The 22,119-nt window shown below is 35.8% G+C and overlaps 1 protein-coding gene and 1 pseudogene across 2 annotated transcripts; one reads left to right on the top strand and one right to left on the bottom strand.

The window, feature by feature from the left end:
• The first annotated feature begins 1,187 nt into the window (after nt 1-1,187).
• LOC143597737 (ATP-dependent helicase BRM-like) lies at nt 1,188-13,006 on the top strand (annotated as a pseudogene). The gene is made up of 14 exons (XR_013146983.1): nt 1,188-1,336; nt 3,599-4,804; nt 4,871-6,088; nt 6,713-6,825; nt 6,946-7,033; nt 7,116-7,202; nt 7,275-7,367; nt 7,438-7,521; nt 7,638-7,841; nt 7,949-8,188; nt 9,713-11,227; nt 11,317-11,772; nt 11,849-12,081; nt 12,182-13,006. The product of XR_013146983.1 is annotated as an ATP-dependent helicase BRM-like (transcript).
• A 647-nt stretch (nt 13,007-13,653) lies between these two features.
• Nucleotides 13,654-16,341, bottom strand: LOC143597736 (ubiquitin-conjugating enzyme E2-23 kDa-like). Its single transcript, XM_077076149.1, has 6 exons — nt 16,193-16,341; nt 16,002-16,081; nt 15,248-15,362; nt 15,105-15,157; nt 14,541-14,669; nt 13,654-13,982 (listed from the first exon to the last, which is right to left on the bottom strand). Exons 1-6 carry the CDS (start codon nt 16,234-16,236, stop codon nt 13,849-13,851), a joined length of 555 nt encoding a protein of 184 aa, XP_076932264.1. The 5' UTR covers nt 16,237-16,341; the 3' UTR covers nt 13,654-13,848.
• Nucleotides 16,342-22,119: the final 5,778 nt, after the last annotated feature.

The following is a 22,119-nucleotide window of genomic DNA, read 5'->3' as shown; positions in this document are numbered from 1 at the left end:
ACCTGCAGCACGTTCGCATACATATCGCACCGTGCGTTTGGATACGGTGACTGACTCCCGGCTACGGAGAGTAGAGCGTGGAGTGTCACAACTATGTAGTCAGATGACATGGATGGTTGGGTTTGTGTCTGCTCAGCAGCATGGTGACCGGTACACAGCACCAGCGCCACGTTTTGACCAGGAGGGGAGCACGTCAGGCGATGATGACGCGGGTGGTGCGGCATTTTAGATTTGTTTTTGTATGTTGTTTCTTTTTTTCGAACTGATTTCATTTTTTCAAACTCATTATGTATTTATTATTATTATATAAATCTCGTTCTATTTATTTTGTTCGTTTTCAATTTTAAAATTGTTATTTCGTTGTAACTTTAAAATCGATCAGAAAATGGTTACACCCGACTAACAAAAAAACAAAACAAATAATATGAAGAAATAAAAATAAACAAAAAAAAAAGACAACAAAAGACAAAAAAAATAATAAAATAATAAAAAAAGAAAAAAAACAAGAAAAACACATTTTCCAAAACACCCTACCAAACCATCACTGATTGCCCAATCCGTGACAGATTAGATGGGTGTTTCGGAAACACCATATGATGCATCTGCCAAACCCGTAAAACAATAATGTTGTTTAATACAAAAGGGAGAAAAGTACAACCATGATGGGACCTATTACTTGAACCAGAGTTAGTCCAACCCACCTAGGGTTAGTTTAACAAACATCATGGGACCCACATCAGAAAATACTTGTACACACTTTCCACACGCAAAACAAAACAATATAGAAAAAGAAAAAATAATAGACAATTGGAGCTAGGGTTTGAGTTTGACTGATGCAATTGCAATTGAGAAGCCAAGCCAATTGGGCGTGAAATCACACACACACATACACATACACCAGTGTGTGTGAGAGAGAATTAATAATATCAAATAATAATATAATAATAATAATAATTAGATGATTCCAATTCCTCCGGTTACTTCGCCGTCTTCTACATCCATCGGACCACTCATGGCCCACCACACCATCTCAATTACTCCATATTCAATTTTATATTATTATTAATCAATTAATTGTTCGATTTTCTAGAGAGAGAAACTGATTTTATGTGGATCAGTTTTATCCGGATTTAATTACCTACAACTTGTTTATATAAATATATATACAAAATATATATATAATCAATTGTTCAGTGTTTGCATGCAATCTGGTGGTGGTCATGGACGGAACATGGTGGCCGGACCGCCGTCGTCTTCGTCGTCGGCGGTGTCGCAGCCTCAGTTAGGGTTTGATCCGATCAAGCATCAACAACAACAACAACAACAGCAGAGGCAGGTTAGGTTTACAATAATAATTATTATTGTTAATTGTTATTGTTGTGGGCTTGCTCCGGTTATTGTTGTTAATTCACGGGTCCTCGCGCTGTTGGGGGCTTGCTCCGGTTAATAATGGAGTTCCCGGGGTTTGGAAGAATTGTGTTATGTTTTGGAACAAATTTAAGGGTGATGGTGTGGGTTTTAATAGAGTGATCCGGGCCACAGTTGGGAATGGTCGCCAAGTTCGGTTTTGGACGGATTTGTGGTTGGGTTCGGCGCCGATTATGGACAAGTATCCGTCCTTATATGCGGTAGAAAAACATAAAAATGTCTTGTTAGCAGATCGGTTGGTGGTCACTGGATCTTCTCGTCGCATTGTGTGGGATTGGCTTAGAGCTCCTTGCTCCCAACAGGAGGTGATCGAGAAGCAGGAGTTGGAAGATCTCCTTCAAGGGGTGGGGATGGTTGACCGTGAAGATTCATGGTCTTGGGCGGTTGGTAGCTGCAAAGAGTTCGAGGTTTCGGCGATTAAAAGATGGATGGTGCGGTCCGTTGTGGATGCTGGGAGTTCCAGTTTCCAATGGAGCGATTGGGTCCCGAAAAAATGTAATATTTTTATGTGGAGGGCCGTTCTGGATAGTCTTCCAACCAAGCAGGCTTTAGCTAGACGTCATTTGCATTGTGATGATCATAGTTGCGCTTTATGTGAGAGTAATGAGGAATCGCTCGAGCACTTGTTAACCGGGTGTTTCATTTCTATGGCCGTTTGGAATGCGATTGGTTCATGGTGCAACATCCCTAGATCTTTTGTTTTTCATGTCAATGATTTGGTGGAAGTGCATAAGGTTTGTGGTGCGACGGGGAATAAGAGATTGATTATTCATGGAATTGTCATCATTACTTGTTGGAGGATTTGGCGGGCTAGGAATGAAAAGATTTTTTCGGGCAAGAACACTAAGGTGGCAGAAATGGTTGCGGATATAAAATCTTTGGGTTTTCTTTGGTACAAAAATAGATCTAAGATAGGGGTAGTGGATTGGAAAAGTTGGTGTTTATTTGATGTAACGTGATTGTTGGTTTTGGTTTTTGGATTTCAGCGTCTTTCTCCGTCTTGGTGATAGTCGTTGGTTGTGTTTGTTTTTAATGAAAGTCAATTTTCAAAAAAAAATTGTTATTGTTGTGCTTTGATTAGTGGAATTGGTTACTGAATGTAGCTTTAGTTGAATTGTTGTCTGAGTTACTTAATTAGTTATTTGCCTACATAAATGAGTGTTTGTAGCTTAATTGTTATTAATTCCGGAAATGTGGTATTTTAGTATTTTATGATTTATTATTATTATTATTATTATTATTATTATTATTATTACTATTTTGTTTACTGAATTTAGCTGTAGTTGAATTGTTGTATGAATTACTGAATTAGTTAATTGGCTACATAAATGAGTGTTTGGGAATTTAATGTTACTATAAATTTTGGAAATGTGGAATTTTAGTATGTTAAAATTTATTGTGGTATGGTATCTTACTGTACTTGTTACCTGAAGTGTCTTTTGATTTTGCAATTTGTTTATTTATGTAAAATTTCTTAATACTTGTAAGGAAAATATTTTAAATTATACCATTAATAATTCCTTTTTGTGACCTTTTAATTATTGGTTTTGTATTCCATAATTTCTCTTTCTAAAAAAAGAAAAAAGTTGGGTAGGTCTTGATGTGTGTGTATTGTAGAAGGAATTAAGGAATATAGAGATGGAAAGTAATTAAACTGGCATGTGTAATCGTACCACACATATATGTTATCTGACTTGTAATGAGATTGGTGGTCTTGTGGTTTTGCTTTTGCTATTTGTAGCATAATTTTGTTACATTGTTCACTGCTCACCAGTACATACAGAACACATGTCAATTTGAAACTAATTAGAGAACCTAACAGAACATCACTTATATTCTTCAAATGTGTTTTAGAGGACAGCCATAATTAAGCAAGAACTACTTACTATGTTCCTCTATATATTCAAAGCTTTTAGATGACACACACAAGCACTATAAATAGTGAGTGAACGAATCATAAATTGTTACCTCATCGTGACGTGTCAGGATTTGGTTATTAAGATTTTTAAAATAGTTTATAGTGTCAAAGTTCTGGGCCTGTCCTGTTTTAAATCATTATTTCATATTTATAAGAAGTGTCTAAAAGTATTTGTTGATAACATAAGAATATGCTCTTATCTGTTTAGTTCTTATTTGTTGTAAGTATGTTTTTTGTATGTTGGTTATGCAGTCGTTGCAACAGCAGTTACTTAGAAATCCTGAAGGGAGAGAAGCTTTATTAGCATATCAAACTGGAATTAGGCAAGGAGTACTAGGAGGTAATGCTGCTTCAACTTCTGGATCTATGCAAATGCAACGTTTAGCTCAGCAGTTTAGCCAAGATGAAGGACAAAATATGAGACAGGGTTTCGATCAACACAATATGAACCCAATGCAACAGGCATACATGCAATATGCTCTTCATGCCCAACAGGCCCAACAAGTCCAACAGAAGTCATCTGGCATGCAAGCTCAGCAGCAAATGGGAAATACACGAATGCATGATAACCTTGCATTTCAGGCTGCTAATCAAGCTCAGATTTCTTCCAAGAAGCCACTTGACCATTTTGCCCTTGCAGGGAAGCAGGTTATGGAGGAAAGCCACCAGGCAGTTTCTGACCAAAGTCAAAGTCAAATTCAGAATCAGAAACATTTTGCCATGCCAACATCATTTGACCAGTTAATGCAAGGAAATAATAATGTAAGACCATTGCAAACTCAACAAGCTCAACAGAGTATTCATAACATGGGAAACAGCCAGGTGGCAATGGCCGCTCAAATGCAGGCGATGCAGGCTTTGGCTCTTGAGCGTAACATTGATCTGTCACTTCCTCAAAATGCTAATCTGATGGCACAGCTACTCATGCAGTCTAGGATGCTTGGTCAACAAAAAGTCAACAAAAGCAGCATGGGCTCACAAGTTGCAAATGAAAGTTCCCCACGTAGTGATGTGTCTGGTCATTCAGGCTCTACCAAAGCAAGGCAGACAATGTCACCTGGTCATCTTGGGTCAACTCCAAATACCATGCTGGTCAACAATTCCAGTGGTGGTCAAGGTCAACAGTTCTCTACGCATGGGAGGGAGAATATGAACCAGTTGCCACCTAGGCAGCCCACTGTTAACGGTAGTGGAATGTCTACTATGCCGCCTCCTCAATCACCTGCTTACATGAGCCAGGGTGCAGATCATTTTAGCAAAAACATGTTAACCGGCTCAGAAATACAGCATACTAGACAGCAAATGAATAGGTCTTCTCCACAATCTGCAGCTTCATCTAATGATGCTGGAATGGATAACCCTTCATCTTCTCAGAAAGTGCAAAAACTACCCCCGGGATTTACAAAACAGCAGCTTCATGTTCTCAAAGCCCAAATTCTTGCTTTCAGGCGTATAAAGGTATGTAAAACTTGTATTTTTTATCATCATATTATTTGTTGACTTATTGATTTGACTTAATGATAGAAAGGAGAGAAAACTCTGCCTGTTGAATTACTTCAAGCGATTGCACCACCTCCACTCGAAGCGCAGCTGCAGCAAATCAATGTCCCTGCTGGCAGAAGTCCTGTGGAGTCCAATAACAAGGATCTGAAACAAGAAGTGCACGAGGAGAAATCAGCTGCAGGTACAATAGATAATGCACAAGGTACAACTTCAGTAAATGAAGCCCCATCAGTTGCCCTCCCTGCAAAAGAAGAACAGAGAAATCCTGCAGTTCCTACCAAACAGGAACATGAAGTTGATCACGCGACACAGAGAAATCATGTAAGTGAGGGCCCCACAGACAAGGGTAAGGCAGTTGCATCATCACCTTCTGTTGTCTCACAATCTGGAACATCACCTCAAACAAAGGATTCGGGTCCTTCTAGAAAATACCATGGCCCACTGTTTGACTTTCCGTTCTTCACTCGGAAACACGATGCTTTTGGATCAAGTATGACGATGAACAACAATAACAATCTAACACTTGCATATGATATAAAGGATCTCCTCGTTGAGGAAGGTGTTGAATTGATTAACAAAAAGAAAAACGAAACCTTAAAAAAGATTAAGGGTTTGTTAGCTGTGAATTTGGAGAGAAAACGGATAAGGCCGGATCTTGTTTTGAGGTTACAAATTGAAGAAAAGAAGCTTCTACTACAAGATGTGCAAAAACGTGTGCGAGAAGGACTCGATCAACAACAACAAGAAATAATGGCAATGCCAGATAGACCATATAGAAAATTTATTCGGTTATGTGAACGCCAGCGAATGGATCTTAACAGGCAGGTGCAGGCAGCTCAAAGAGTTATTAGAGAGAAACAACTTAAAGCTATATTTCAGTGGCGTAAAAAGCTTCTAGAATCTCACTGGGCTATTAGGGATGCACGGACTTCACGTAACCGAGGTGTTGCTAAGTATCATGAGAAGATGTTGAGGGAATTCTCAAAGATGAAAGATGATGACCGAAGTGCAAGAATGGAAGCTTTGAAAAATAATGATGTTGAGAGGTATAGACAGATTCTTCTAGAACAACAACATAGTGTACCAGGTGAGGCTTCTGAGAGATACGAGGTTTTATCTTCGTTTCTGTCTCAAACTGAAGATTATCTCACTAAACTTGGAGGCAAGATTACAGCTGCCAAGAATCAACAGGAGGTTGAGGAGGCCGCAAATGCCGCATCTGCAGCTGCAAGAACTCAGGTATGGGATTAATAACCTGGAAACAAACATGAACATGGCATCTTCGTGTTCGTTTATGTAACTTTAACTAAAAAACGATCGGACCTGAACATAAAACGAACGGGGTATTCTTGTTCGTTCTTAAGAAAGTTGGCCTTAAAAAGTTGTTAATACAGACTAATTTGTAATGGAACTAAAAATTTTAAATAACTTAAAACATAGGTAAACTAATGAACAATAAAAGATCATAAACGAATTTAAATAAACGAACAGTCATGAACATGAAGGAACAAGACATGTGTTCATGTTCGTTCGTTTATTAAATAAACGAACTTCTTGGCGAACGGTTCACGAACTGTTCACTAAACGTTCTGTTTGTTTACAGGCCTAGTTGTACTTGGTGTGTCAGATATGTTTATAAAGGTCTTAAATAATAATACTGTTATTTCGAATAAATGAGTCAACCTATTTTTCAGGCTATCTTTTTTATTTTACCTGTTAGTAATAAAGTGAAACCTTAATCGATCGTTTCATAAGTAAACGGGTCAAAATTGTCCTCTTTATAGTCTATATAAACATGAAAATGATATTTGTATTTCATGTCTTTCGTTTCTTCTTTATATAAGTGTAAATTTGTTGTTGAAGGGTCTATCTGAGGAAGAAGTGAGAGCTGCAGCTTCTTGTGCAAGGGAAGAAGTTCTAATAAGAAACCGTTTCTCTGAAATGAATGCACCTCAAGATGGTTCATCTGTTAGCAAGTAAGCTTCAATAGTTATTTTTAGTTGATTATGACTTATAAGATGCCCTTGTATTATACCATCTATAGATGATTATGACTTCTTTCACTCATTGTCCGTCTTATTATTGGTTATCTACAGATATTATACCCTTGCACATGCTGTGAGTGAACGGGTCATACGACAACCCTCAATGCTACGAAAAGGAACTTTGCGTGACTATCAGCTTGTACGTTTCTTTAATTCCTTTTTATCATGGATTAATTTGGTCTATGGTATAATGCACTATTATCAATTTGTTGGTCTTCCAGGTTGGATTGCAGTGGATGCTTTCATTGTATAACAATAAGTTGAATGGTATATTGGCTGATGAAATGGGTCTTGGGAAAACTGTCCAGGTAAACTACTTGTCTGTAATCCTTTTTATTCACTTGGCAACCAAATCTTATTTTTTTAAATCCTTTACTCAGGTTATGGCCTTGATTGCTTATCTGATGGAATACAAAAGCAATTATGGCCCACATCTTATAATCGTTCCTAATGCTGTTCTGGTTAACTGGAAGGTTAGTTAACCTTAAACATGTTCAAATTAATATTCCACTTTACATTCTTGGCTAACTTAGTTTTTTGCAGAGTGAGTTACACACTTGGTTGCCAAATGTCTCCTGCATTTATTATGTCGGTAACAAAGACCAGCGAACCAGATTGTTTACTCAAGTAAGAACACCTCCCCCCCCCCCCTTCTTCTTCTTCTTCTTCTTCTTCTTCTTCTTCTTCTTATATCATTACATTTACAAAGCTCATTTTTCACGTTATTTTATTTATCGTAATAGGAGGTTTGCAGTATGAAATTCAATGTCCTAGTGACAACCTATGAATTTGTCATGTTTGATAAAACAAAACTTTCGTGAGTTGATTGGAAGTATATAGTTATTGATGAAGCACAAAGAATGAAGGACCGAGAGTCAGTTTTAGCCCGTGATCTTGACAAATACCGCTGTCAAAGGCGGCTTCTTTTGACCGGGACACCTTTACAGGTCTCTGAACTTCTTATGTTTTTGTTTGCTACTATAATACTATGTTTTATACTTTTTAACGCAAATGTTTAGTTGGTGAGTGTTGTATGTTTATTTCCTGTTCGCAGAATGATCTTAAAGAGTTCTGGTCATTGTTGAATCTGTTGCTTCCGGAAGTGTTCGACAACCGAAAAGTGTTTCATGACTGGTTTTCACAGCCATTTCAAAAAGAAAGCGCACATAATGCTGAAGATGATTGGCTTGAAACCGAGAAAAAAGTTATTATCATACATAGACTTCATCAAATCTTGGAGCCTTTTATGCTTAGACGTCGTGTTGAAGATGTTGAAGGTTCACTTCCTCCAAAGGTAATCTTGTTTTTTGACGGGTCAAATGGGGTTAAAGTAATATATTAGCTTAAAAGGAAACTGGTCAAGCATAACTTTGTAAATGTTTTATCAGATTAAATTATTTTTTATAAATATATAGTTATCTCATTGTATTTGACACACTAATTATTTACAAAAAACTATTTCGAACAAGACGTGTTTTGGGTGAACTCATTACAACCCTTAACCAGAATTACCCGTTTTGACCTGTTACTTAAGGGCGTGCATGAAACCAAAATAACTGATACGTAACTGAAATAACTGACATAATCAAACCGAACCCAAAACGGACGGTTTGGTTTTATAAATATTTTTTATCCGAATTTTTGGGTCAGGTTTCGGTTTTGCATAAACGGAAAAACGGAATTGAACCGTAAAAACAAACCCATTTTATAGCCATATCGAACCTGTAAAAACTGACTTAAGTTGTTGAATTTGTGCATTAGATCTTTTAAAATTTAATGTAAAGCATTATATAAATGGCTTATAAATGGTGAAACCCAAAAATTTTAGCCACAAATTTGTAATAATCAATTAATTATTAATTAGCAAAAGATATTTGGCCTCAAGTTCATTTTTGTGTCATTTCTTTGGACGAAAAGTTTCAAGCCCAAATAGCAAAACCGAAAAAACCGAACTTAACCGAATTCATTGTGCAAACCCAAAAAAAACAAAAAAACAAAAGTACAACGGTTTTCAAAAATCCGAAAGTCAAATTTTGTATTTTTGGTTTGGTTTGAACCATAGTTATTAAAAACGATCGTCTACTGCACCTAGGCGCTATATTTAGGCGGGCCCATGATTTAGCACTTCTAAATAGGGAAGGCGCAATTCTAGGAGCAATTTCCGTTTTTTTTTATGATTTCTTTTGATTTTTCATTAACAAAGTTAACTAAAAATGTCAAATTTACTTAATTTAATCCAATCTCCCTATATGATTATCGACAATTCTGGTTGATGAATGCTAAGGTGATTTTGTTAATATATATTAATTATGCTCATGTTTCTTTTAGTGTAATTTGCTTTTAGTTTTCTAAATTTCCATAATATGATTTAAATTTTAAAACTAATATTTAAAGGTGGGCTTTTTAGTCTAGAATATTATTATTTGCTCTAGAAATTGCAGAGCATAATCAGTAGTCTGGCTTAATCTAAAGTGTGTAGAGCTCACTTCAATTAGTTTATGACTAAAGAAATTAAGTTGGCTGTTGATGCTATTAAACTTTAGCTTTTGGTATTGGATAATTTTGGGTTTTGAACTTTTGATATTGGATAATTTTTGGCATTGGAACTATGTGATTCAAGTTTTGAAATACATAAATATATCTTTTATTTATTTTTCATTGTGCGCTTTTTTTCCTTGGGGCCTCGCTTTTTTTGCGCCTTGAGTGCGCCTAGCTCATTTGATAACTATGGTTTGAACTTTTGAACCCAAAAATATCATACATTCCAGCTTCTTTAATTTCTTCCTTGTGTCTGACCTTAATAATGTTAAAATTACAGATTTCCATCATCTTACGATGTAAAATGTCTGCTATCCAAGGTGTGGTTTATGACTGGATAAAAGCTACCGGTACAATACGAGTCGACCCGGAAGATGAGAAACGTAGGGTTCAAAAGAGTTCATTGTACCAAGCCAAAACATTTAAGCCCCTAAACAATCGAGCCATGGAGCTCAGGAAAACCTGCAACCACCCTTTACTTAACTATCCCTTTTTTAACGATCTCTCAAAAGACTTTCTCGTTAAATCATGTGGCAAATTGTGGGTTCTTGATCGGGTCCTAATAAAACTTCAAAGAACCGGTCACCGAGTCCTTTTGTTTAGTACAATGACAAAGCTGTTAGATATATTAGAAGAATATTTACAATGGCGTAGACTCGTTTACCGAAGAATTGATGGTACAACGAGCTTGGAAGACCGCGAGTCAGCTATTGTGGACTTTAATGACTCGGACACAGATTGTTTCATCTTCTTACTTAGCATTCGTGCAGCGGGACGCGGTTTGAATCTTCAAACAGCTGACACGGTTATCATATATGATCCCGACCCGAACCCTAAAAACGAGGAGCAGGCAGTTGCTCGGGCTCATCGAATCGGTCAAACACGAGAAGTCAAAGTTATTTACATGGAAGCCGTGGTTGATAAAATCCCGAGTCATCAAAAGGAGGATAATTTTAGGAACGGAGGTAGTGTTGACTCAGACGATGATCTAGCAGGTAAGGATAGGTACATCGGATCTATTGAAAGTTTGATAAGAAATAATATTCAACAGTATAAGATTGACATGGCGGATGAGGTCATCAATGCTGGACGGTTTGATCAAAGAACCACACATGAAGAAAGACGGTCAACTTTGGAATCTTTGTTACGCGATGAAGAAAGGTATCAAGAAACTGTTCATGATGTCCCGTCACTTCAAGAAGTCAACCGCATGATTGCTAGAAGTGAAGAAGTTGAGATTTTTGACCAAATGGATGAAGAGTTTGACTGGGCTGAAGAAATGACCCGGTTTGACCAGGTTCCTAAATGGCTACGTGCTGGCACTCGTGAAGTCAACACTACTATTGCCCGAATGTCTAAAAAGCCCCTGAAGAACATGTTATATACAGATAATATTGGTGTGGAGTCAAGTGAAATGGGTGCTGAAATAACCGAAAAGAGACGAGGACGGTTTAAAGGAAAGAAGTTTCCAAATTATGCTGAGCTGGATGATGACATAGAGGAATTTTTTGAAGCTACATCTGAAGAGGCTGTAAAATCAGATGAAGAAAATAGAGATTCCGATGATGATGATGAAACTACTACACCTGTAGTTGACAAAAGTCAACCAGAGTTTCATCATCCTGCGCCACCTGGATCTTCTAGAAACAATCATATGCTTCCAGAACCAGGTTCTTCAGGTTCATCTTCGGATACCAGACGACTAATGCCAGTAGCGGCTTCTTCTCTTTCATCTAAGAAATTTGGGTCACTTTCTGCATTAGATGGTCGGCACGGTTCTCGTTCTAGAAGGCTGGTATGTTTAGTGTTGACTTTTATTGTTCACCTGTAACGTGTTTTACATGCGTGAATCTAACTATGTATCCCACAAATGTATACAACTAGGGTGATGACCTAGAAGAAGGCGAGATTGCGATGTCTGGAGACTCACAGATTGACCTTCAACAATCGGGGAGTTTAAATCATGATCATGATGAAAACGAACAAGTTTTACAACCTAAAATAAAGCGCAAACGTAGTGTTCGGCCGCGGCCCGCTGTGGAGAGGCAGGATGGCAAGTCGGTTGACCGATCTCTCCTTGGTCAGTCCTCTCGCCTGCCCTTGCAAGCTGACCAAAGACCTCCTGCCAAAACTCAGCCTGATCGAAAGTTGGTTAAAGAAAACAACAGTTACAAGCAAGAGCAAAGCAACCTCTCATTGAAGGCTAAACGAACCACACCCCCTGTCCGGAAAGTTTCCGGGCAGCCAACAAGAATTAATCCCGTATCGGGTCCTTCAGAAGCAAAGAAAGGAAATGGGCCTTCTGGTGGGACCGTGATGACTGATGCTATCCAAAGAAGGGTATGTACTGTAATAAATAGCAGTTATTATTCAACCGTCACAATTATAAAAAACTTTATTAATTTGCTTAATGCAGTGCAAAAATGTAATTACTAAGATCCAGAGGAGAATTGAAAAAGAAGGCCAACAAATTATTCCTTTTTAACTGATTTGTGGAAACGAACCGTAAGCCCTGGAAGCAATAGTCTTGATTTAAGAAACATTGAGTTGCGTGTTGACCAATTGGAGTACAATGGAGTTGTGGATTTGATTGCTGATGTTCAACTTATGTTAAAAGGCGGAATGCAGTATTTTGGATTCTCACATGAGGTATATACTATATATATATATATAACCCTTCAATAGATAACCGGCCGGCTCAGGTTGATCCACAAATACTTCATATAAAAATAATAATATTGATGAACAGGTGAGGTCCGAGGCGAGGAAGGTGCACGATCTATTATTCGATATAATGAAAATTGCATTTCCCGACACTGACTTCCGAGAAGCCCGAAGCGCCCTCACTTTTACTGGCCCATTGGCTTCCTCATCTCCTCGAGGGTTACCACCCGTTGGTCAAAGTCAAACCAAGAAACCAAAACCGATGGTTGACCGCAAAGAGACGGCACCAAGCCTCTCCCCGAGACCACTCTCTCGTGGGTCCACACCCGCTAGAGAAACACGGTTCGGGAGCAGCAGCAGCAAGGCTCAGGAAGATCCTAGACCGTTGACCCATCCGGGTGAGCTCGTCATAAACAAGAAAAAGAGAAAGGACAGAGAAAAGTTGGCGCGGGTAGGGAACGGGGCGGCTGGTCCAGTCTCACCTGTTGGTCTTGGACTAGGAACCTGAGTAAAAGTCAAACCAGACCTAGTCAAAGTCAAACAGTTGGTCAGCTGGGCAATGGGGGTGGAGCTAGCTTTGGTTGGGCTAACCCGGTTTAACGGATGAGGACGGATGCTGGGAAAAGGCGGCCGAGCCAACTGTGACGGGTTTGCAGGTTAGCATATGCCGTATGGTTTGTATGCATTAAGTAGTAAGTACCACCATTGAAGCATATAATACAAGTGTGCTACTGTTTTAAATAATAAAAGGTTTTTGTTCGTCGAAAGATGCACGTGTTCAGTGAACTTTAAGCCCGATATGCAATGATTTCCCCATTCTTTCGTATTGTGTTTGTTAGGAGGTATCGAAGTAACTCATTATACACAATGAGAGCCCAGAGTGAAATGCTAAGTTAAAAGAAGACTGCTTTTATATGTTGTATATAGTATTTAACTTTCTGTTTCAGTATAACTTTATATTATTTCATGCTGTCTTAGACAAACTTACGTTGTTAAGAAAGGAGACCTTAACTAATGTACACAAGACGTTTAATTCTGATAAATTAATTTTGAAATAGTATTTTAACTTCTTGATGCTTAACACTAAAATACCCGTTTCCGTTTTAGTTATTAAAATACCTCTATTAATGGCTTCTAGCCTAGTGTATCAATGTATCAAGTTGAGGGTTCGCATCCAGTGGTGGATATTTAGGAGTCTTTGTGCAATTTGAAACCTGCTACAACGGGTGGAGAAAGATAACTACTTTGATTTGATTTGATTTGCTTTGCTTGCCACACTATCCAGATACAAGTTATTTGATTGTTATCTAAAACATACATATACATTACACACATAGGTATGAAATCCGACGCAAATGGATTTTAACATATGAAGTGTGAGAAACGCAGAAGTAATTATGCTTGAATTACAGTAATTAATTAATCTTGTGCACGTTAACACAATGTATTTGATCATAACGCTATAAACACATTTATATATAATTTCACTTATGTAGTTTTCTACCTTCTCTTCATATGCTTTTTCTTCAATTTTTCGACAAAATATGCAAATTCATATACACAAAGCATATTACCATTAAAGTACACGAACAGAAACGAACAAATCTGTACATGAGACGAAATGAAGAGGGGAACCGGAATTTCCTTGCCATCCCTCCGATACAAATGGTCCTTTTTTAGTTAACAAGGCACAATTATAACAACTAAGACATAATGTACAAACATCGGAAAGCTTAATGGTCAACCGTCAGACTACGGGTCCACGGGGCCCGCTGCCATGTCATCATCTCCCGAGTCATATTCGTCTTCACTCAGCTCCTCATCACTCACTTCCTCCTCGGGAACACCACCCACATCTTCCGCTTTCGCATACTTTTCGCAGTATTCTGTTCAGTGAACCAATGTACAACTTTCAATGAATAGCTACAAGTCATTGAGAAATAGACCACCATGTTCAGTAACTAATGCATCTCGTAACAATGAATAGGTGGATCTTTCTTTATTTAAAAAGAAAACAAATCTTTGATCGCACACAGAGATATTGTTGACTTTATTAAGTCAAACAAATAATCTTTAGCTTAAAAAATTCTACTTGTTATAAGTCTTAACATTAGAAAACAAAAGAAATATTGAATACTATAAAAGATACTATACAAAAATAATCCTTAGTGTAAAACAAGTTAAAAGATTCACATCTAACTTGAAAGTCAAAATCAGTAACTTTGACCTACAAAGTCAAAACAACAGGTACACGAGTAAATATTACAGAAGCAACCACTTCACAGATCGCAAAACGCAGAAAAATGACACTTTCTTGGAAGGTCATGGACCACTGGGTTCAAGTCATAGTCAAGGAATCTTATTTTTTTGTTAATATTTGTTCAGTTTGTATTTCAGATTTCACCTCAGACGTGAAACACGCATTAAGATAAGAAAAATCATACCTTTCACTCGTTGGTCATAAGCAGCTTTATCACGCATCATAAGAGCCGCAGCCTCACCATTCAGTGGATCTGAAGCGTTCGGATACAACAAAAGTTGCGGAAGGAACACTTCAAACACGTTCACCAAGTCTATAAATAGATGCATTACAGTTAGACATCAGTTAAATGTCTAAAATACCCTTCCACAACAACCGGTATAAAAATGCTTGCATTGGCATTATGGATTTAGAAAGTATGTTACTAAGGGTTAGAAAGTATGTTACTATATGTTAAATGTCTAAAATACCCTCCCACACCGACCAGTATGAAAATGCTTTCATTGGCATTATGGATTTAGAAAGTATGGTTGCTAAGTGTTAGAAGGTATGTTACTATATGGTAAAAGTCTAAAATACCCTTTACTACTATCAAAACAAGGGAATCTTGCACATCCAAATTAGTATAAGTTAAATCACTGTTAAGAAACTAATAAAGGGGGTGTTCGGGAATTGGGCTTATTCATATCCAAGCAATCCCAAACAATCCCTAACTGTAAATTGAGAACTTCAGAAACACTGCAATTACCGAACATGGGGCTCCATGTCTGATTAATCACATCCAAGCAAACCGAACCCGACCTAAAAATCAAATAAATTACAAATGTGTAAATAGCGAAAAACAAGAGCATGGATTCTTTAGATAAAACCAGTGTAAGATTTCACACTCACATTTCATCGACATTTGGATGGTAAATCTTGTTAACGAAGCCAATCGAGGGAGACTTGTAAGGATAAGCATCCGGAAGCTCAACCCTTAGCTTCCACACACCTCCATGATATGGACCTGCATGATTCATGATCACATTTAAGACAAATTTATAAAAAAGATTAATCTTTTTTTTTTATTATCATAATTTCAACATTAATTTTCCCCCTTTTCTCAAAGCCTTGATTTACAATCCAATTTGAGATCTCAATAAATTTTGTTTGACCAAAAAGATCAAAAGCAACATCTGATTTAGAAAGCAAAAGGTAAAACATCAAGATCAAGAAACATTGGCCAAATTCAAATAAAGACACAAACTTTTTATCCCAAATACTCAAATCAATGATCAAAACCTTCTTATAACATTATATTATATTTAAGAAAATCAAAATCTTGCTTAATCCTGTCCATATCAGTTCAATCCAGCTAAAATAAAAAAAAATACCCACAAATCCTAACATCAAATAAAGACAAACCCTTATAAAAAAGAAAGTCAAAATCTGGTTCATATAAGTTGAATCCAGCTAAAATCAAGAACACCAACAAAAATTAACATCAAATAAATAACAACCCAGTTCAAAATTAAATCAAGAAAGTCAAAATCAGGTATAATCTAGCTAAAATCAAGAATAGCCACAAACCCTATTATAATAAAAAGTAAAAAAATTAAATTTTTACATATGATAAGAATAAAAAAAAATAATAAAGTGGGCTTACTGTCAGCAGGTCCATGAAAATGCACATAAAACTCTTGCATCCCATCATTGATCATCTCCACTTTGTAATCACTCATCATCCTATTTGATTCAAGATGATGATGAATCAGTTGACAAAATAATAAATTAATTTAAGATAAGATTTAAAAAGCACAAATTCTTAGACAAAAAAGATGAAATTAAAGAACTTACAGCTTCATCAAATCCATCTCTCTGCGTTTGCTAGGAGAAGACATTTGTGTGTGTGTGTGTGCTTGGGTGAGAGAGATAAGAGAGAGAGAGAGAGAGAGAGAGAAGGGAGTTAATTATGGAAAGAAATTGAACTTGGACAACAGAAGATATTAAAACAGGGGACACCCCTTTACTAAAAAGATTTTTATTTTTATTTATTTTCTTGTTAATTTAGAGTTAGAGTTATTTACTTATTTATTCTTATCTTGTTATTCCCAATTTGATAGGGTTACTAAGGGTGGTTTGAGTGTAAATGAGATGATTATGGGTTTAATACCTATAATGTCACATAAAATGTATTCTTATCTTGACCCAGGCCGTCTTAACCCTTTTCAAGGCCTAAAGCAAAGAAAAACTTAGAGGCCTTTTCAATAAAAAAATTTTAAGTTATTTTTAAAGTGTAATAAAAATAAGGTTTAATATTCATCCAAACAAATTATATTTAAATAAACCATCAATAAATAAATATTTTATTTTCTAGTTCTTTTTATTAGATATATTATTTAGTTTTCAACAATAATATTAAGTAGGTTATAACTTTCTATCCTACCATTTCACCTAGCTTACTATTTATCAATATTTTAATATTTTCTATGACAAATTATATGTTATTCAAGCAATATATTTTTCACTCTCCATGTACACTCAGAATTTCATCTCAAGCAAGAATATAAAAAAATTAAAAAAATAAAAGTGTATGCCAAGAGAAAAGTATATGTTATATAGATATTTAATTTATGTTCCTTCTAAAAAAAAGTGTAGTACAAATAAATTGGTCAGTCCATCATACATTGAATTTAATAATATTTTAAAGAAAAACAACTTTAAGAAACAAGTCTTCATAATTCCTTAGTGAAAAAGTAAGCTACAATTACCAGTGTTCAATTATCACCTCTTCGGTCTTCACTTCTAGTCATCTTCTCTATCACTCTAACAACCAACATCCACCCATTTCAAAAAATAAAACAGAGCAAATACATAGACTCACAAATTATTCTTATTATTTTGTTACAAAAGTTTCTCTCTTCTTTCTTGACAATCATGAATATCACAACATTCACAAAAGATACATCCAGTTTAGAAAATATGTTATCTTAAAATTGGAGGCCTTCAAGATATGGAGGCCTAAAGCCATTGCCTCACTTGGATTACCCTAGAGCCGGCACTGTTTTGACCCGGTTATTAAACGTGATGACCATGATGTAGCATTGTCAAAACATGTCAGACATGATACGATAAGACAAGATGACATGTGGTATTAAACACAAATACGACACGATAACTAACCGTGTCATTTCTTTTCAAACACAAACTTGTTTAGTAACATGATAACCTGTTAAGAGACATGTTTAAAGATACAATAAATAACACATGTGTAATGAAAACAAAAATGCTCAAAACGAGCATAAAAGTCTTAATTAATGCATGACCATAACATCCATTAAAAATATAATATCGAGTTCCGATTGGCATGAGTGAAACGTCGTATGTAAGTATGATTTTAGGTTTAAGACTTTGGGAGTGTATATTAATTTATTTTTTTTAATTTAAAAATCTACACATGATACTAACACGTCTTTAACCTGTTAGGACATAAATTTAAACATGTCTTAAACAGTTTGACATGTTTAAAACACAACAGCTGTTAAGCTCAAACTTGTTAAAACCTGTGTCGTATGAAAAGATCCATGCCATAAATTGACAACCCCACCACGATGCTGTAATATATTTTACTAGATTTTAATAATACAACTATTTGCAATTACAACGAACTAGTTTTTTTACTCTATATGTGGTTGTGGGTTCAAAAAATAGATAGAAATAATCTTACCATGACTGTGCATTATATAAAGGCAACAATACAAGAGAAAAAAAGAAAACTTGGAAAAAACTTAAATGAAACTAAGGAATAAACAAGAAAAAAACTAAGTTTATTAAAGCTTATTAACTGTAGATTAACTTTTATAAGTTCAGGGTCAACAATGTAAAATGGATTAAAGTTCAGATGTGTTGTTGAAACATTTTAAGTTTTATTTTTCAAAAAAAGTGTCCCATGGATGCATATGCGTTTCTTGTTTTAACATTCCTTTGCGCGTGTATATATTGAATTATTGAAAAAAAACAATAACGTCAAAAGGAAATGTAAAAAAGGAAATTAGTTGGATGTCATGTAACATTTACTGGCTGGTTAACCGCCTACCTCCACCAGTCATAGTCAGGGGTTTAAATTTATGGAATCATGCCTCGAGGTGCAACGAGGCGGAATAAAAAATATAAATATAAAAATATATACTTTCTCTGTCCTATTAAAACTATCTATGGTTTGAAAAACACAAAGCTTAAGATAGATTGAATGATTATTTTTTTTTGCTTACAAAATGACAATACTGTCCTTGAAATTTGGGCCCATGAATATTATTTATTAATACTAGTTGTGTGTGTTTAAGTGTAAATTTGGAAATTAGCTAATAAATTTTGAAAGTGAACATTTGTAATGAGACAAATAAAAAATGAAATATGAACACTTTTAATATGACAGATGAAGTATTTTATAAAGATTAAAAATTAGATATAGGTACAAATTTGCGTATTAAAGTCTACGGTTAAATTTAATAAACATGTAAACTTGGGGGTAAAAAATGAAGTTTTGTGGAAAAAAAGGTTAAAAGGAAAGAACATGTTTTAGAATTATAAAAACTAGGGTTAAGGTAGCGATGGAAACAAAAACTATGGTTCTAAGCGCCGTTTGAAGACCTCCACACGTTCCAGGCACACATTTTGCTCCGTTTAACCCTAAAAAATGACCATTGAACTCATTTCCAACACTACTACCGCCTCACTCATCTGCTCTGCCTCACTCGATTTCACTGCCTCGGCCCGTAGAGGCGTACGCATAAAAGAACCCCGTGAGGCACCACCTCGTCTCGAGGCATGCCTCAGACCATTTTTTTGAACCATGGTCATAGTCCATAACTATTTATGAAGGTTTACAAGTTATATATATATATATATATATATATATATATATATATATATATATTATAATGAATAAAAGTTTTAAGTATGTTAGTACTTTGTTATCTGTTTTACAATGTAAAGGTCCCGAGCACGGTGCCCTACATTATCGTTGGATTACTCATAAACATAGTTCTAAATATCATAGTGAATTAAAACTTGCGCAGAATATTACAAACTTCAACCATTTGTTACAAATATCAAAATTTCGGATAACATGAACACTTGTTTTCAAATTCAAAACATAAAACATATCATGACTCTTTCTTCCTCGGATGCCACTCTTTATTCTTCGATGCCATGTGTCTCACCTCAAGCCAGCTGTTTCATTTAACTCAACTGCGTGCATACTAAAAGTCTTACACATTTATCATACATATTCGTATCTAAGATATTATCCTTACCCTTAACCTGTACTTACTTTCTTACTTTTTACATCTACATATATTTAGTCTTACACATTCTTACATAATTATACAATTGTTCATACATTCTTGAACGGATATAATAAGGGTCTGCTGCCCTAACTCTTACACATATATTATAAGGGTCTGTCGCCCTAACTCTTGCACATATATGATAGGGTCTGCCGCCCTAACTCTTGCTCTGATATCATAGAGTCGGCCACTATACTCTTGCCTAGGTAATAGAAGGGTCTGCCACCCTGACTCTTACATTCTACTCTCACTTGTCTCTTACAGTTTATATAGGAAAACAAAGTAAACACATGTGACAAATTCTTACAAACATTCTTTAATTCTCTACAATAACATTTATACTCACCATATATATATATATATATATGTATGTATGTATGTATGTATGTATGTATGTATGTATGTATGTATGTACACTTCTAGTCTTACAAGTATGTACACAGCCCCGAAAACATTCAAAGAGATGGGGTTAGAACTCACCTGGATCGGTTCCTTTCTGAGTTTACCGTCAGACCTTTTCTCAGCTGTGCATGATTTTTTAACAATTTACAAACGTTACTTAACTACCCCTAGTCAAATCATATTTCTAGGTTAGTAAAACCCCTAACGAACGGAGGCCCGATGGCAGCGCCTCTGGCAGCGGGATCATAGGGCAACAGCCCCTAGCAGGGTCCAAGGGGCGGATCCCCTGGCTGGGGTCGAGCTACCAGGTCAACTTGGAAAAAATTTATTTTCATTAATAAGTCTTTAATAAAATTTCATTAGAAAACTGAAGTTTAAACTAATCGAGTTTCATTTGAGTTGAGTCTCATTCTAATCGAGCTTCATTCTAATCGAGCTTCATTCTAATCGAATTGAGTTTCATTCTAATCGAATCGAGTTTTCATTCTAATCGAATCGAGTTTTCATTCGATTCGATTCGTTTCATTTTTCGATTCGATTCGTTTTATCTTACAAGCGAATTGAGTTTTCTCAAGAACTCGATTCGAATATGTTTTTCCATGCCTTTCAGCTATAAACGTTCTCTTTCGATCCGATATATTGTTTTATCAATATGAAGGATCCTGGGTCATAATAACTTCATTTCCTTACTTTAACACAGTCTGAATGCCACTAGTTCGTCTTGACTCATCCCAAACAACCTGCATACTACAAAGTTTATGTTTTTCTTACATGGTAAGGTCCAGTTTTCCTTAGTACAAATCTTAAAATAGACGACATCTAAACCTAACATTTATATCAAGAACGTACGCTTTTCGGTTCAGGTTTGAGTCTAGACGTAGATTTGAACGTCTTTCTTGCTTGTCTACGAAAATCAGCTACAAATCACCATCTTTCTTGCTCGGATCTGGACCCGGGATGAAGGCGAGTGTTTGTGTGTGTGGAGGCAAAAGTGGAAATGATGGCTTAGGGTTTTAGGGAGGTTTAAGAGTGTTTAAATACACCTAAGCCCATGGACCTAAGGCCCATCACCCTCCTTTATTCTATATTTTACTGTCCAAGCCCACACTCTATTATTATAATTATTATTATTTAACTTAACTAAATAATAACACACCATTAAGTAAACAAAATTTTTTTACTTATTATTATCAAAAGTAGGATGTTACATACAATATTATTTGTTATTAGTTTCTATTTAGTTTTAACTTATTTAGATGAGAAATTTAACGGAGACGCAAGTGCCACATATTAAAGTAGTAGAGATGGTCCCCAACTTATTTCTATATTAGTTTAAACAAAAACACTTTTAACCTTTAGGTTTTATAATTATAATAACTAACCCTTATACTTGATTTATAAGGACATAATAACATAGATTTATGATCTATATATAAATATAAATCCACGTTATAAGGAAATAATTATTGTGTATTCATAAATTAAGAGATGATGTTGATTTATATATAGCTTTTTACTAACTTAAATAGTTTGAAAACATTAAAACGTGATTAAATGTTCTATCATCTAATCGCCGTTTATAAAAATTACCTTATGCATTTCGTTATTCGTTAACGCATATGGGTCTTTTTATTCCGGTTCGGGCGAGGTATTTAAATTTTCGGAGATGCCCCTGCCTCTTGGTGGTGTTCCGCGCCCTAAGACGCCCCGCCAACTACTCTTCCACGCTCACAGCATCAAGTCTTATACTCCATCCGTCCCATTATAAGTGTCTTAGTTTGATTTTTCAAGTCTTTCTTGTTTAACTTTGACCGACAATATTTTTGTTTGTGTTATATAATACTTGATGTAAAATATATGAATGGATTGGGTTTTAAACGTATTTTACATTGATATAATTTTCATCAAGTATTATATGACACGAACAAAAATATTTACGGTCAAGGTTGCAAAAGAAAGACTTAAAAAGTCAAACTATGACACTTATAATGAGACGGAGGAAGTAATAAAAGATTGAGTTAAATTGGCTTATGA

This window comes from Bidens hawaiensis, unplaced genomic scaffold (genome assembly GCF_021521415.1).
Source record: "Bidens hawaiensis isolate Kalapana, Puna unplaced genomic scaffold, B.hawaiensis_p1.1 tig00048959_1, whole genome shotgun sequence".
Taxonomy (NCBI): domain Eukaryota; kingdom Viridiplantae; phylum Streptophyta; class Magnoliopsida; order Asterales; family Asteraceae; genus Bidens; species Bidens hawaiensis.
This window is presented reverse-complemented; position numbering and strand designations above follow the sequence as displayed.